The sequence below is a fragment of the Parasteatoda tepidariorum genome, chromosome 5 (assembly GCF_982258835.1).
Source record: "Parasteatoda tepidariorum strain Cologne lab strain chromosome 5, Ptep-v5.0, whole genome shotgun sequence".
Taxonomy (NCBI): Eukaryota; Metazoa; Arthropoda; class Arachnida; order Araneae; family Theridiidae; genus Parasteatoda; species Parasteatoda tepidariorum.
Window position 1 is genome coordinate 68,724,614 of NC_141759.1, and position 18,455 is coordinate 68,743,068.

Here is an 18,455-nt window from a genome sequence, read left to right on the forward strand (position 1 = left end):
TTTCAGTCTTGTATTTTTTTCTAAATGTATTGCAATAAAAACGATAAATTAGAAAATCAGAATTTCTGGAATACCGTTATTATAAATACGGAAAAATTGCGAAACGAATCTTATAAATACCGTATATTTTGTTTTTAATACCAGAAACATTTTTTTACACAGAAATGCAATTACAATACAGTACGGTAATTTTAGTAGAATTATTTTCTCCTTGTAAATGCTATGCCATATTTATTTGTATTTGTTGTAATATTGATAAACTTTTTTTTTAGTTTACTTTATTATCTCCTTTTTAGTAAACTCGTAACAAAAAATGTATTTTGAAAGTCTTTTTTTAAATTTTTTATTTTTATTGATTTATTTTTATTTTTCCATCTTTAATATAGTTTCTGCTTTAGAGTTTCAAAATGAAGTCAGTTTTACTGAAAATTGATATTAGGCTCATATCATTCAAATTATTGTTTTAAACATTATTTGAAACTTTTCATTGAATGTCACAGAAAAATTACCGATTTAAAATGCAAACAGTATTAATAGGCAAATTTGCTGTTTTTTAGTACAGAACAATGTTTTGAGAACAGAACAATGTTTTTGCCCATGCTTAACCATACTATCTCGTAATTCGGTTAAAGAAGTATGATAATATGCTTCAACTTTAGCACCATTCTGAGGTTGAAGCAAAATTAAATAATATAATGGTTCACGCTCTAAAATTTCTAACTGAGTTATTTTATATTCCGTACTTATAACATTCAGTTTATTTTATTATTTGATAATTTCAAAAATTTTTGAAAACGAGGCTTTATTGTTACTGTAATAGCAATTCTCACTTCATATAAACTTTTCGTTTTATTATTTATTAAGAATTTCTGATTTCTGCAGTATTATTTTAGAATATTTTGAAAGGAATTCAATTTTATAAAATATGTATTTAAATCGAATCGATATTATATGCATTTTTATATATCTTCATAATCAATAGTTGTAGTTCCTAGATGCTATCGATTACATCGGCTTTAGATAAGAAATCAAATGATAAAAACCCTTTTATTTAAATTCATGGAAATTGTGCAATGTGCTCAACCGAAAATATTGCACATTGAGCTCATCTCTATCAACAAACCTATTAAGAATTCTCTGCATGAGGGAAAAAACATCACTTTCGCACAATTTTGAGACATTTACTTGCGGTTTTCTGTCTTTGACCTCTTGCGGTTACTTTTTAAAGGATTCTGCGGATGAATTAAGCTTATTGTTATTATTATCTCGGGATGTGAGTATTTATTTTGGACTGGCTGGCTAAAATAGCGTTGAATCCGTGAGACTTGTTACAGTAATTTGAATGAAGGATTAGTATTTATAAAAATGGCGCCCTTGAGTCTAAAAAAAATATAAGCAGATATTAAGGGTCATTAGGCTATATTTTTTTTTAAGTTTCGTTTCACAGAATGGGCGTAGAAGTGATCGACCTGCAAATGGGTTTGTTGATTTGTGTATTTGAATTTTTTCTCAAATTTTTTTATAGACAATCACATTTAACAGTTAGACAAGTCGATGCATCTATATTCAATAATACTTATAATGGTGATTGTTTCTTTATTTGGTCAAATGATCAAAAGAATTGAATTCATTCCCTCGTATGCTAAATTATACTCACAATGTAGAAAATTAGAATAGTTATTAATACAATCAACTTTGCGTTTTATTTTTTAATTAATTGATTACATAAGTTATTTTAACAAAATCATACATATTTCAAAAGTTTTTTTAATTAATGATTTTTAATGATTATTTAAATGAATCTGTTATAAAGGAAATCTGTGTGAATACTTCTAGAAAATTCAACAAGTATAGTGTGCAATCAGTACTATTGTTTGTCATTCATTTTAAGGGAAATGTGGGCTAATTAACTATATTCTCGAATAATTGAGTTAAAATTGAAAAATATATTTATTGCTAAATATTCATTAAATTAATTAACTTATTATTTCAGAAGCTATGCTCATATATCCACAGCAACCCTTGCTAACTAACCGCTGTCTATTTTGAACTATTAGTGACTTTTGAACTAATAAGACGTTGTCATAGATCAATAGTAACATGAAGTGAGTTTCAATTAGATAATACCTGTGGTACCAGAAGAGAAATGTTATATTTCTGGGCGATACACACAGCACTACAAAAATTCCCGATCAAACTACGGTATAAAGTACCGGTTCTTTGGGTGCATCATCCGTAAAATCCATCTTTACCGTTAATATAACGTAATTTTTGCATTAATGTTAATTTAATTAAAGTGATAAAGTGATTTTAAGATAATTATTACTATTAAATTTATTATATATAAAATTTTTTGTTCCCTAACATGTTCCGGCAAAAATGAATTTTGCGGTAAAAAGTACCGGCACCCTGAGTGCCAGTACTTTTTACCACAGTTTGAGTGCATCAATTTCAGGAAACTTAAAATGCTACGTAGGAAAAAAAATTTAAAAAAATGACCAATACAATAGATTTTGACAAGAAAAATTCTTGCAGTCATTAAAAAAAGTGAGTATCGTTTTTATAAAAAATTTGCTTTTTCAACTATGGATACTTTTCAACTATGGAGTGAATTCCTGTTTTCAGCACAAAGAGAAAACAATGTTATAATTGCACTACTTTTATCAACGAGAATTCATTTTTATGTAAGCTACATTTATTATTAAGAATATGTATATTGAGGTCTATATTGAAACAAAAGTTTGTGTTGAGAATATCTATATTGAGGTTATATTAAGACAAAAGTTTTGGAGAACGCATTATAATACCAACTTATTGAAAGCTATAAATTTAAATGAAATGATACTTGGCCACCTGAAGATGCCATCTGTCATTTGAATTTAATTTTTTATAGCATGTTTTCTACACAAATCAATAGATTTCTACAAAAGGAAGGAAAACACGGTCTATTCCATTTCTTTAGATCACTTTGGTAACTGTTATCTAGATTCGTGGGATTCGTTTACATCAGGAAAAAAAATATATACATTGATGTTCATTTTTAAATTCTAATTTTTTCTTATTCCCTTCCCATACAAGTCGATTATTGATTTTTTCGGATCCCATATGATCCGCTATTCTGACAGATACGATAAAAATAAATCGACACCAAAAAAGGGGGATGTATTTTGGATGGGACGACCTTGGCCCATTTTCGTTTTTATTATTTTTTTTACCTCCCTTTCCTTTCACTTTCATTTTGAAAATCCCCTTTTTACACCCATTTCCCTCAGCGCACCACTTTCACCTTTCCTCTGGACCATTGAGGCTTTTTTTTTTATATTTAGGATTTAGCTGCGGTAACACTTTGAAGTTTGTGGAATCTTTTGCCATTTTTTTTTCATTCATGTTTTTTTGGAAAGGCTTCAAAATGAACTCGTTGCTGGCCTCGTGTAGCGAATTCAAAAAGAATAATTTTTACTTAATCGAATTTTAAGAGTGTGGGAATCAGGGGGCCTCATCGGAAGTATTATGCACGCCGTTTTATCCGTTTGCATTACAAGCAAAATTATTTACCAAATTGTCATAAAATGGTTAAATTGATTTCATGGCGATCTGCGACGAAATTAGACTTTAGTATACACCAAATTGTCATAATTATTCACCAATTTGTCATAAAATGGTTAAAATGATTTCAGGGCGATATGTGACGAAATTAGACTTTAGTATTCTCCAAATTGTCATAATTATTCACCAAATTGTCATAAAATGGTTAAAATGATTTCAGGGTGATATGTGACGAAATTAGTCTTTCGTATTCACCAAATTGTCATAATTGTGCACCAATTTGTCATAAAATGGGTAAAAGGATTTCAGGGCGATATGCGACGAAATTGTCATAATTATTCTCCAATTTGTCATAAAATGGTTAAAATGATTTCAGAGCGATATGTGACGAAATTAGACTTACACCATACAATTTTTCCTCGTCAAAAATAAAAATATTTAAACTATTTAATGAAAAGAAGACATGATCAGGTATGCAATTTCTGGCAAATGTGATAAAATTATCATTAATTAATTGTTCAAAATATTTTATTTTTCCATCCTAAAAATGTACACATCATATAATATTAAAAAATAATAATGATTATAATAACTGCACTGGTCTGGCATGTAGGAGTCAAATAAAAATTGTGAGCCTACTTTTTTTTTCATCAAAAATTATACGCATAGTGTTAAAACAAAATATGTCATTTTTATCATGTAAATGAAACATAAAAAAAAAATAATAATAATTTAAAAGATATTGCGTAAAAGTGTTGATTTAGGTCAAAGTTACCTAGCCAATAAATTAAAAAGTCATAATTAAATCTCTGATTAGATTGAATGAGTCTCCGAAAAAATTAAATGACTATTATTAATCAATAAGACAAAAAGAATCTTTTTCAAACATTCCTACACGAAATAGTTTTAACTAATTACAATTTGGATAAATTTGACGTACACCACGGAAATAAATTACCTGAAAAAATTGGTAGTAATTTTCACGCAGATATTAAATAACGTACAGTTATGTTTTAAGATTGGAAGTCCAAAAACATTCTTTTATTAGTTAGGGAATTTTGTTAAAACCTAACTGTTATAACATACATTTTGAGTGGTTTAAATTAGACATCGTTCAACTTGAAAAATAGTTTTTTTAAAGGAGAGTTAATATAATGACTGATAATTTTGTTATCAAACGAAAGGTGAATGAAAAAAAGAAAATATTCAAAGTAACAATTTCTATTTTCTTATTAATGGCAAAAGCTCTGTTGGAGATATTTTTTACGTTATTAAATTTCTTCTGATTGACCTAAAAATTCTGCTATTTGACATAAACCTGAAGTCGAATATGTGAATAATAATTCAAAAAAAAAATTTTTTTTTCGTTGAAACATCATAAACAAGTTTTTCAAAAATAATTGTTAAATTTATCGTACATAAAGAGTTGATTTTTGAAAGTACAATTTATTCTAAACTCAGAATAAAACAGTGAGAAAAACTATAATAATAAACTAATAATATTAAATATTCAATCGATGCCTAAAATGCAATTAAAATTTACTTTTATTTGCACCAAAGAATTAAAGAAACGTATGAAAAAAGAAAAGTAAGAGCTTAAAAAAATACAATAAAATCTTCAAAACGTATCGAAATGACTCTATTTCATTTTAAACAGCTCACAAACATAACTCTGAACACAAATATACTTCAATTATTAAAATTTATAAATGTACTTTAAATTTATAATTACATTTTTATTATTAAAGTATCGTGCAATGTTAAAAAAAGAAAGGAAGAATCGAAACTCCCTGAAAAACTTTTGATCTAAAGATCGGATTTCCACGTACTGCAACTAAATCTTAATGGTTCGAGGGGTGACCTCAAATATGGTAATTAATTTGTGCAGGCGATATAAGTTATGGTCGTTTTTTTTTTTACATGCATAAGGCAAACTACAAAATTTGAGCGAAATTTGACGAATAGTCCCTGAGAAATTAAATTTTAAAGAAGTATATTTAAAATTCGATGTTTTAGGAACGATTCGACTGATTTAGTTCAAATTTCATATTTCGCCTTATAAAGTTACATTCTTTTAAACTACGCAAAACTTTTTATACTTTGGAATTACAAATTTTTCAACTAATATTAAATAAAATTTTAAAAAATGCTGAAAAATCATTAAAAATCATTGTTTGCACAGGATTATCTTTGAATAAACGGAATTTATGATTGAGTATAAAAATGTTTCGATATGTTTAAAAAATTCTTGAGATATGGTGAAGTACGCTAAAAGGGTAATACGCAATATACGACATACGCAAGATTAAGGGGCCTAAACCTTATACCACCCTCCAGACCAAACTATTAGGACCATTTTTCCCAGATTGTGGCAACCCCCAATAGTTTGCGACTCAGAAAACCAAATCTGCCACACACACACAAAAAGTTTATTTAAAGATAGTATGTTTTAGAGATAGTATGTTTTTGTTTACTTAGAATATCGTTTGCACAAATTAATTTGAGCATTATTCAATTTTTTCTTTCTTTTTACTTTCCTAAATCAATCTTCCTTTATCTTCCTTTTTTTAGCTCTTTAACTGTCATATATTATTAACGAAGCAAAGGGAATTTTCAGATAATATGATTTAATCTATATTCTTCTTTTTCTTTCTTTAATTATAAATATATCCAAAAAAAGGAGAAAACAAAAATGTACTGTTCATTATTGTTTGAATACAAAATTAATAAAAAAAGACAATAAATTTTATTACACAACGTGATTAGTAAACCACAGGAAATAATGAAAAACAAATAAGATACAGTTCCCCTGAACTGTTTTTTTCTGTTTGAATTTTATTGACATTAAATTTTAATAATTATTAACTATTATTATTTGTTTTACAATCATTTTTTATATCTTTAAAATTTTCTAAGGGAATACAAAATACGAAGAAAAAAATAAACTAATAAATTGCTGAAATGGGCTCTTGTAAATGTAAATTATTATTTTTGTACATGAATAATTCTATTAATTAAAGCTGAATTGGTTACGTTTCAATTCCACCATAGATCATCAACGAAATCAATTCACGTTACGATATACAGTTTTCCTGCAATGCACGTTGTTTTCTTTCTGAATTGTCAAGTGGAGAATTAATAAGAGTAAAAAAATTAGTTCAAATCAAACGACATTTGATATTGACATTAAATTTTAATAATTATTAACTATTATTATTTTTTATAGTTATTTTTTATAACTTAAAAATTTCTAAGAGAATTTAAAATATGAAGAAAAAAATAATAAATTATGTTTAGTTTAATTTTAAGCTCTTACTGCTTTAATATTCTTATACATAGATTATCTTGCGATTATTATTATTAATACGTAGATTATCTTGCATTGCCTTCTAACAATAAACGAACTAATCTAAGTGGAAGATCCGACTATAATTCGTATACTTTTTGAAGCCTATCTCTGATAGCTATTCGTAAAATAACTTAAAATAATGTTGTTGTTTTTTATAAATTTTACTTACATCATATGAGAATTCCTAGTCTATAGGTTCAAATTTTGAATAAATGTCATTTTTTGGGAATAATTTCTGACACCCTAAAAGTCGTGTTCAGATTTTTCTTATTATTCAAAACAAACATATTATTTTACATGAAAAATGTAATGAAATTTTAGTTCATTGTTGAAAATAATAAATCTATTAATCTAAGTTTTTCTTTTAAATTAATCTTAATGGAAATAATAAATTTTTATTTATTTGTAAATCATAAGTGAAATGACAATTGTTTTTAATATAAGAGAACATAAGTTTATTAATAAAATAAATTAATAAGAATTTTAAACCTTAACAAAAATTATGAAAATAAAACTGAAACTGAAGAGTTTGTATTATTGAAAAGTCTGTTTTTTTAATTATTTCAAGAGGAAAAGGAATTAAAAAAGAATGCTTGTTGACTAACCATAAGGAATCTAGTTTTTTTTTTAAAAAAATCTATGTTTTTAAGGAGTTATTATTATTATTATAATTTTTTTTTTTTTAAATTTTATTTTCCAATTAAACATTGACTGAAATTAACTACTGATGTGCCCACTAGATGGCAGAACCATCTTCGAATTAGAATTGCAAGGAAAAGCCCCCCAAATTTTTTTTTTTCGATGAGTGGAAAAAAAGGTGTGGGGTCGGGAACATAAAAAAATCAGAGGGAAACTTTCATTTTTTTTTATCCCCTTACGTAATTTGAGTGACTTCCCCATTAGAATTTTTCCTTTCGAAATAAGTGATATGTCGTTACCTAAGTGAGATTTTTGCTTAAAGTGTTTTATTTGCGTATTTATTTAGTTAGTTAGTTTACAAATTATAAATATAGTATTTTAAAGGTAATGTTAGCAGAACGTTTACTGCCTTTAAACATTTATAATTATTGTCGCATCAATAGTATGCAGCATGGTTGAACAAACGTCTTTATTAAACAAAATTTTTTTTAAAAAATTTCTGCATTTTAATTTTGACAATTTTTTTTTATACCCGCAATAATCATTAGTGTTAGTAGTCATCAGTACCTTTTCGTTTTCATGTTTAATTTCAATTGAAATGTTTCGAAACTAATTTAAACGTAAAAAAAATTAATAACCATGAAAAATACTGTTTTTATCCATTATGAAATACGTTTTTTAAGAAAGAAAATTTATGCAAAATCTAAAAAGTTTAATTCTCATTAATGGATTCTTCGACATTTGAAGTGAACACGAAAAATGGTTAACACCTAAAATAATTTTGTCAAACTGTAAATACACGCTTCTATTAGTCAAATAAAGTATTTTATTGCTGGTGAACAGCAGACAATTTAATTGCTTGAGTTTAAGAATCTCGATTCGAAAATATTTAACGTAATGAATATTTCAATAAAATATTAAACTGTTATTTTCTACAGATTGGCTGTCATAGCAGCAGATATGCCCGACAAGGAGTATCGAAATTCTCGGTTGGCGAAATACCATCATAATAAGCAAATACAGAATATAAAATGTATGTAAATATAAATCATAATATGTAATCATGTAACAAATTATAAAACGTAATAAATCATAATATGTAAATATAAAATAAGTATACATTGAAAAACTTGTATTTTTTTTCCTATTAAAAAAAAAATGTTAATTATCTTTAATGAAAGGACAAGCGCTCGCCATTGGAAGGCATTTGTGAACCTCTCGCACTTATAGTGTCATTCATAAGAAAAACTAAACAAACTATACAAAACAGCGAAAGAAGAATATTGAAATTTATTTGTGATAATGCTGATAATTTCAATTCCTTATAACTCAAGGGAACTATATAATATTTGATCATTTTTATTTATTTGATCAATCATGTAGGATTAGAATTTAGATTTTTAAAAATTACAAAAAAGTTGGAGTATTGAAATCATGCCATATATAATAAAGTCACTTCTTTACAAAACAAATGGGTTTTTCAAGTTTTTGGTGAAATATGACCTGGGATTCGTGAAACTTTTATGGATACATGCCACATTATAAAGCTAAAGTGGCCCTAAAAGAACCTCAATGAATTTCTACTTTCACATTTAATTGGCCACTAAGAGTACTTCGTAACATCGTGCACATGTTGGGTAACGTATCAAATGTCGGAAACTCGATTCCCATGGCGTATAAAATAAAAGTCGATGAGTATCTTTTTGACACGCAATTGATCGTGATAGCTTTTTCCTCAAGAAACTGGACAAAATTAAGAGAAAGACAACTTTATTTTAGCAAAAAATGTGTTCCTACTTATGTTATTTTTGACATTTTCTATGCATGAAGAAAGAGAATACTATTTTCATTGCCTTAAAATTTAAAATTATTGTCAATGCACTGAGAAAAAAATACGGTAAGAACTACCAGAATATGGTAAAATATATCGTGTTTCTGACTCTATCTGAACACCAAAAAGCTCAGTAATTTTTACCGAAGCATTTTGGTAATATGGTGATTTTAAAATATATGATAAAATTAGGGGTTGTGCAATTTGGTAATTGTATTATGATTTCTTAGAGCATGGCATGAAAATCATTCATTCAGTTTAATTAACTTTTATGTTTTGTGTTTTTAACTAAATGTTTAGTAATAAGAACTTTTATTTTGAAAACCAAAATTTTAGCTGAACGGAGAAATTAACAAATAAATGGTTTAAATACAATATATTTTGGATTTTTTAAGAAGAATTATGGGTTTTTCCCCCGGAAATGTTACTACCATACAGTACGGTAATTTTAACAGAATTTTTTTCTCTTTCATGTGCAAAAAAAAGAAGTACAATAATTGCGAATAATCAAAATTTTGGTTTTAAAAAGATTGGCTGTTTTTTTGAAAAATAAATTGCTTTCTTTTTGCCTTTTCTTTCATATCAACAATTTAACTTCCTTTTACGTCAGCAAGATTCAATTTATTGTGCAAAAAATGACGCTGTGAGAATGGATATAAATGGAAACTTCTAAGCATGAAGAATAAAAAAATAAGTCATTTTCCTTTCATAAAAAGTTTGAAAACTTTCAGTAAACCAGTTCGCAAGAAACATATGCAAAAAGTAATTAAATAATAACTGTTTTTTTAAAAATAATAGATAGCATAATTATTTGTGATTTAACAGAGAAAAATTGGAAAAAATGATTTATGTAGCACAAGTTCGTACATTAAAAAATTCATAAATAATTTTGCTTATTAAATGACTAAAAATTATAATAATATGATAGACTCTTTTGCCAATTTCTGTAATTTGTTACAAAAATACGGATTTTTCAGCATTTCTTAAGAATTTATGAATGTATGTTTTAAAATTACGAGATTTAGAGGAAATTTTTTGATATTCCTGTTTTGCTATTTTGAGAGAGCAGAAAAAGTATATTAAGAAGATACATCTTTAATCTCTTAGAGAACATATGATATAATGGTAGTAAGAAAATTATAGATAACAGGCGAGTTTTAATGCCAATGCATTGCCATTCAAATATCTTTACCATGTAAATGTTTTTTTTTTCGGTAACTTTTTCCAAATTTATGTTTACGGAAAAAAAACTTGCACTTTGAGCAATCTAAAAGTATCAAAATAAATGTTTAAAAGAAAGAATTCCGTGGTTGTAAACAAAACTCAAAAAGAAATTTTGAATATTTTATTAAATAGGATCATTTTATTTCTCCAAAAATCGTCTTTAGTATTTTATATGCAAATAACAAGAGTTTATCACATATTAAAAGCCAACGAATATGCATGTTTGAAATAAATTTATCGTAAAAACATATACAGTTTTATATTTTTAAAATGCATTTTTACATATATCTATAAAAAAGACTTTTAAGATCTATTATATCTATAAAAAAGAACCTAAACCTAATTTTTATGTTCAATGATAATTATTTAATTACCACATTACTATTTCAAAAATTAAAAAAATTTTAAAAAATGGAGAAAATTTATTTATATATAATAATTTTTAATTTTTTAGCGTAACTTAAAAAAAATTTAAGCTTTTAGAAGTCATACAGAGTGTAGTTAGTCGTTAATAATGATCAGCCAATCACGCAGCGAGCGTTCTGTGTGTAGCGGTAATCAGATTGGCTCTTCAAGTTCATAAAGGAAGTATTTGAACCGCCCAAACTTAAACAGCTGTGAAGTTTTAAAAGTAGGCTATTAAAATGTATGCCACTAAATTTTTTTGAAAAAGAAAGTGTACCATAACCTACTAATTTCTGAATAATTTTTTGTTATCGAAAAGTATTATGAGTTTCATAGCTTTATAAAATGATCAAAAAACTACTTTGAAATGTAATGGAAAGTGAAACTTGTCATTATTAATTCATTATATTGACTTTTATGAATCATTTTATGCATTTTTTTAAATTATTGTATTATTAATATTCTCTATCTAGTTTGTTTCCATAGTTTAAATATTGCATGCTGTGCTGTATTAAAATGTATACCAACAACTTCCTTTAATTGAGAAATTGTAACACAACCTTTTAATTTGCTAATATCATTTAATAAGTATTATGAATTTTATTACATTTACTTTATTGCATTACGTTATCATAAAGCTACCCAATGTAACAAGAAGCTTAACAATATTAATTTATCACACTGGCTTTGCATTTATCATTTATATAGTTTTGTAATTTTTGAACAATGAAGCTTTTCTTTCTAGTTGTCATAGTAGGATTATAGAAGGCAGTATTTTTTTGTTCGTTGAAGTTGTATCATCACTACTCTATGTAAATTTCTGCAAAACAATCTAATGTAATAACAATTTGTACTGAAAATAAAATTTTTACTGGCAATGGTAACTTCGATTTTTAGCATAAATAACTGTTTAAGTTTTTTTAATTTGCAGAAATCTCAAACGTGCCAGAAACTTGAGTAAAGTTCCGAAAGAATGGAATAGAAAGCAAGTTTGATATAATGTGAAGCATGTCATTAATGCTCCTTACATTATTTTTTATAAACCTTTGTTTTTATAGTTTTTGTAATTGTTGTACAATATATATCTTCTGTTTCATTGTTACCATAAAAATATTGAATATCATATTCTTTATTTACTAAAATAATTGCCTGAATGCTTTATACAAAATAATACGAAACAATATAAAATAATCTATAAAATTTTTGCTAAAATAATATTTTTTATAATAAATACAAATTTATAGATTTAACTGAAATTATTGCTTAATTAATTTAAAATTTGAAGAAACCTGATTCAGATATTAACTTTGCTTATACAATTTTAAAATTTTGCTTGAACAAATTCTTTAAGAATTGAGTAAAAATTTGCCTCACAAAACAAGTTTTAAAATTTATTTTTATGGAATAATGTATGCAAATAATTAGATAATATAATTCAATTATAACTTTAGAATAAGTTGAAAATGAACATTAACTGTGGAGTTGTGCAATGTATAGAAATTTTCGGACAAACATAACATAAATAAGAAAAATTTGAAAAATATATTTGTTTCCATTAGAAATAATAAATTGTTCTTCAGTAACAATTTTCAAATAATAGAGACCAAAATGTACTGAAATAGGAATCTTCTTTCAATATAATGTTGATTAAATAAAAATGTATGAATAAAAAAGTATAAATAAAAATGTATAAATAAATATTTAGTTGACTCAATTATTGTGTGCTTTTTTAAACGCAAACAACTGCTCTTTGTTCTCTTATATAAAATGTTATTTCAAATTCGCAGCACATAACATTAAATGTATACAATGTAGAATAATTGATAAAAAATATTAAAAAAAAGTATTTTTTATCAAACTCCTGATTTTGTTAAAATTGTATTTACTGAACAAAAATAATTTCATTTGCAAAATAACGAGTAAAACGTAATATTTTCATATCGTTTTTCTTTTTTTCGATTCTTGCATAATAAGCAAGAAACTAAAAAAGAATCTTGAAAAATGTAAAACTTGAAATTTTTAGCTGTTTTCAACTGTTTAGAAACTATTCTCTGTTTCGGCAATCACACATCAAATTTGAAGACTTTTTAAGAAAAATAACGGAATCACATGTTCCATAATTTTTTTTCTGATGCCTGTGTATTTATTACTATTGAAATTAGTTTTAAAATAATTCAAAATTAAATTAATTAGTTGAAAAATTACCTGTCTCCAACATTTTAGAAACTATTCTTTGTTCCGACAATCACGCATCAAATTTGAAGACATTTTAAGAAAAGTACCATAAGTACATGTTCCATAATTATATTTTCGTTCTCAGGTCTGTCTATTTTATTGCTATTGCAGTTAATTTTACTTTTGCTATAAATATATAAGTTCTTTTTTCACGTTTAAACTAATTGTCACGAATCAAAATCATATGTTCCAACATTTAACTCTACCGAATGAAAAAATGGTATAATGCAGTTGAAGTTTACAAGAAGTTAATATCGTTTGAATTTTTTTCCTTAAAATATTAACACTCCAATATTTTTTTTTCATTTATTAATTATTTCAAATTATGTGAAATCGTTAATAAACGTTTCATTAAGATAAAAAAAAATTCATTAATGCCTAAAATATTTTTAAAAAAAACTACTGGTTTCATTTTTTGTAATTTTCGTCAACATTTCAATCTTTTAAATTTAAAGAAAAAACTTTTTTTAATTTAATATAATGCATCTCAAAGATAGTTTAATTATACTTTCTTATGAATTCATTTTTTAAGCCAGAAAAAGTTATATTAAATTTGAAATTAAGATTTCTATTTATCGTCTGACTTTTTTTTTAATCATCTGCCAAATAAATGTACTGATGCGTAATATAAAGTACGGAATAAATTATAAAATGCCTCCTATCTTTGTATTCTTGTTAAATAAACTTTTTAAAAAATAGCTTTAAAAGTTTAAGCAATACAGGAAATGCTGCTGCGAAATTATACTTTTATCAAAAGCATACCTTTGAATATCATAATTTCTGCATAAACTAATTTTAAAATAAGAAAACGATAGCGAAATAGTGTCTTCTATAGAATCGTTTTCTAAAATAAAATGTTCCTTCTTTTTGCTTTAAAATATTTTAAATACAATAACATAGCATATTTTTCGATAAAAAATTTTTTTAAGACATTAATTTAAAAGTTGTTGAAATTTAATATCTATTTTGAACATAAGTTTTTTTTTATAGAATTTTTCTCTTTACATTGATTTTAAGATAAATTTGTCTTTTTAACTGTAGAAGTAGCTTTTGAAAATATGCTTACCGCTCAGGTGAAGTAGAAGATTTTTCTGATTCAGATGAGTGTATCGTGTATACTTCTTGAACTCTGGTTTCATCTCGTCTTTGACCATGATTAGATTTCGTACGACCCTGTGGAGACTTCTTCCTCTCCTGCTTGTTATGTCCAGTCTTTTTGTGCTTTTTTCTTCTATCTTTTCTCTCCATATTGTGAATTTAAAAGTAATTATTCAAATATATTATATAATATTTTTCAAAACTACAACTCTGTAATCTAAAGAGTTGGTTTGATTGAAAAGTAAATGACTTATAATTGTTTAAGTTCTTGATGCACTTCTTTTCTGAAAAATGGCGTTTAAATGTGTAACCAGAAGGTCTTTAAAGTGTGATTTTAATTTTTTACTAATATAGATATAGGAAAAATATCACTGAATTTATCTCATATATGCGTGCTTGTTAAAATTGTTTCATGCAATAGAATTATTCCATAAATCTTTAACAGAGATGAGTGCTATTTCCTTATAGTTTATTTTGAATTCTGTTGTTCCACGGGAATTCTTGGAATAATCCAAATCAGTTTCAACCACAAAATTTAAAAAAATGTCAGAAAATCTCTTAGTCCACACTTCAACATTTATCATGGTTCAGTACTAAAGTTTTTTTTTCAAATGTCAAAAAATCAGAGTTTTTTTTTTAATAGGCTTTTATCAATCCATTAAAGTTCGTTTAAATATCTCTTGCAACAAGCTTTTGAAGTTTTGTAATTTAATTGTTAAAAATGATGAAAACCATGAACAGCATTAGAAAATCCAAAAATGCACAAAATCCTAGAAAGTTTTCTTTAAAAAAATCTTTTTCACTAATGAAAAACAATCCAAAGATAGGGTAAATGAGAAGGAAAGTTCTGCAGCGAAAAACTTCCTAGTTGCGGCTGAAACCACAACTAACTACCTTTCTCTAATATCAAAAACATTTATTGTTTACACTTTAGATCTTTGCATTGTTTTTAGCTGATTAAGGAGTTGCTGACCCATTAAACTTTGAGAAAAGGATATCTGATAGTATGCCGAAAACTTTTTCGTCGCAACCAGCCTGTTCGAATTTTTCTCTGCCAAAGTTCTTATAAAACTTTCCGGGAGTGCGCTAGTCTGCCCCTTGGGTACGGGCTCAACAAAAAACATTACCATTTTTTTTAACGTTGTTCCCTATATATATGACCCGACCCCCCGCTACCCTACCCCTCAGATCTCCCTGGGGTTGGGATTCGAGGATACGGGATGTTAAAAAAATATCCAGAGATGAGATGACTCTGGGCAGAAGGAGGGTATAAAAAATTGAAGCGGAATTTTTTTTTTCATCATGGATTAACATCGGCTCGCGTATCTGTCTAAATGTAGGTGGGTATTATTGAAAGATGTAACAAATACATATTGCTGAGAACTATTTCATAGAGGAGTTTGATAAGTTGTTTTAATAAATAGTTTTATCTTAATTGAATCAATGTTGACAAGCTATTTTTTTAAAAAAATTAATGGAAGTTATCTTAAATAATACTGTTTAAACAGATAGAAAAAATCAGGCACTTATAAAATCGAGTATAAAAAATTTGAAACTAATTTTTTCTCATTATGGATTATTATTGAGCCACGTATCCACATAATTGCAGGTGAAAATTATTAAAATTCATATTAAATAAAATCATTAAAACAATTGTAAAACTAATAATATCTAAATCAGGCACTTATCAATTGGAGTATAAAATTTGAAAAAAAAATTTTTTTTTTCATTATGATTATCACTGGCTTGCATGTCTGTCTAAATTTAAGTGAGAATTATTAAAATTTAAAAATTTATTTACAATAAATATTAAAAAAAACCAGTTAAACAAATATAAAACTTAAATTAAGTCAAGCACTTATAATTAGAGAATAAGAAAGGGAAACTAATTTTTTTCCATAATGGATTAACATCAATACATGCATCTGTCTAAAAGTACGCGGGAATTTCTGAAGGATAAAATAAATTTGTATAGCTTTACACTTTTTTAAAGCGTAAACTGATAAATTGCTTACATTAAAAATTTTGTTTTAGTTGAAGTATTGTACACAAGCTGCATTTTTTCTTTCTTTTTACAAAAATTAGGAAATTTATGTCGAACTATTAAAATTATTAAAATTAAAACATAAAGATTAAGAAGTACAAAATGAAGCCCTTAATAGGAGTTATAACATGGCTGACCAAAAACAAACTTAAGAACATATTAAAAGTAGCTCATTTAAACGACTAAAGCTAATCTTTATTTTCTACATGTAAAAAAAAATTCTCTTAAAATTACCGTATTGGTATTGGTAAAAAAGGGAAAAAACATAATTCTAGTGATAAAACCAAAATATACAGCATTTAAACGATTCTTTCAACATTTTTACCATAAACATAGTAATGATTTACTACAAATTTTAATTTTTGAAAATTATAATTCTTATTACCACAAGTTGAATAAAAAATTAAAAAACTGAACAGTAAAAGAATTTAATTTGATTAAAAGATTAACATGGTTAAAAGAACTTCATGCCATGCTCTAAAATATCATGATAAAATTATGAAATTTTACCTGGTTTACCATATTTTGTAATACATAATGAAAACATATTTTATTTGTTAATTTTGCAAAATCTTTACTAAAACGTTTTGATAAAAATTACCAAAGCGTTTGGCGTTCCCACAGAGCCTAAAATACTGTAAATTTTCCCATATTTTGGTAGTTTGACCAAATTGTCTTTCTCAGATAATGAGAAATTAATTTCTGAGCAAATTATGCATTGAAAATTTACAACAAAAAGTTTTCATTGATTTTATTTCTTTTTTTAAATCTAAATTTATTTCAAAATTGCCCGATACAATTTTTTACGAAAAATAAATTCATACAAAGCTAGATTGCTTAAAAATATTATTCATTTTGTAATAACATTAACCTTTGTTTTTAACTTGTACCATAGATTTCAATGTTTGAGTGTGATTTCGCTGTAGATTGCATGGCATTTTATTCTACAAAATTTGTTAGTCATACCGTAATATGTTTATATAATAAATAAAAAATTCAAGCGGTTTTCTTTTGGCTTTTTCAAAGAGTACCGAACAAAATTATTTTTACAACATTTGATATGCATTTCCACAATGAATTTAAACTGACAAACCACAACAAATAATTACTATTTTGAGCACTAATTTTAGTCAGAAAACAAAACATATTACTATTCTAGTAAGATTTCTTTGTTCCAATGCGAAACAAAACGTCACATTGTGTCTCTATAGGGTCGTAAATGAAAAGAAATTCTAAAATGCATGAAATGTTTGACAAACGCGAGAGATTTAACTTTTAATTTCATTCGAAAAAACAATACCTAAAAATGAATTTGATTCTTTGTCAGCAAATTTAGCACAAAGTTAAGTTTAAAGTTACAAAGAAGAGGAGGCTAACATCAATGCATCACGATAACCTGGAATAAATTTTGCTCTTTAATGAAATTTTTGTTTCACATCGAAATACATTTTAAAAAAATGCTCAAACCTACCAGTATATGGTAAAATTACCATTGTGTTTCTGGCTCTATGGGAACACTAAAAAGCTTAAAAAAGATAATTTTTACTAAAGTGCTTCGATTATGAGTTTGGCAAATTTAACAATAAGATATGGTTTTATGATGTGTGAATAAAATTTAGCATATGTGGTAAAATTTGTTATATTTACCATGATACCTTAGAACATGACAAAAAACTATTTATTAGGTTAAATTTTCTTTTAAATTTTGTATTCATTTTACTAAATATGTGGTGACGAGAACTACAATTAATTTTAAAAGCCTGATTTCTTGTTAAACTGTTACCAAATGAAAGAAAAAATTACCAAATGAATGATTTTGATTTTATTAACTAGAATTATTGTTTTTTTTTTTTTTTTTGCAGTAAATTTCATTACCATGCAGCACGATAGTTTCAAAATATATTTTTTCTACGTGCACAAAGTTAATCGCTTAGTTATCAGGCAGAAGGGGAGCGAAGCGTGTAGGGGTTTGAACCCCTCAGTAATTAAAAGATTATAATCAGGAAAAGTGTTACAAATTTATGACACGATTTTTTCTTTATATTAAAATTTAATAAATTCATATAAACTAAAAAGCCTATTTT

General features: G+C 26.0%; 1 protein-coding gene across 2 annotated transcripts in view; it reads right to left on the bottom strand.

Moving 5' to 3' along the window:
* The window catches only part of LOC107444682 (uncharacterized), a 165,219-nt gene extending 149,740 nt beyond the window's left edge, over positions 1–15,479 (bottom strand). Inside the window, exon 1 of one of the 2 annotated variants that reach the window (XM_016058907.4) lies at positions 14,296–15,479. In XM_016058907.4, the coding sequence (XP_015914393.2) occupies positions 14,296–14,477 (182 nt within the window). In that variant the 5' untranslated portion in view covers positions 14,478–15,479. The remainder of the gene's footprint in view (positions 1–14,295) is intronic. The other variant, XM_016058902.4, reaches the window with a different exon arrangement.
* Between the last annotated feature and the right edge of the window lie 2,976 nt (positions 15,480–18,455).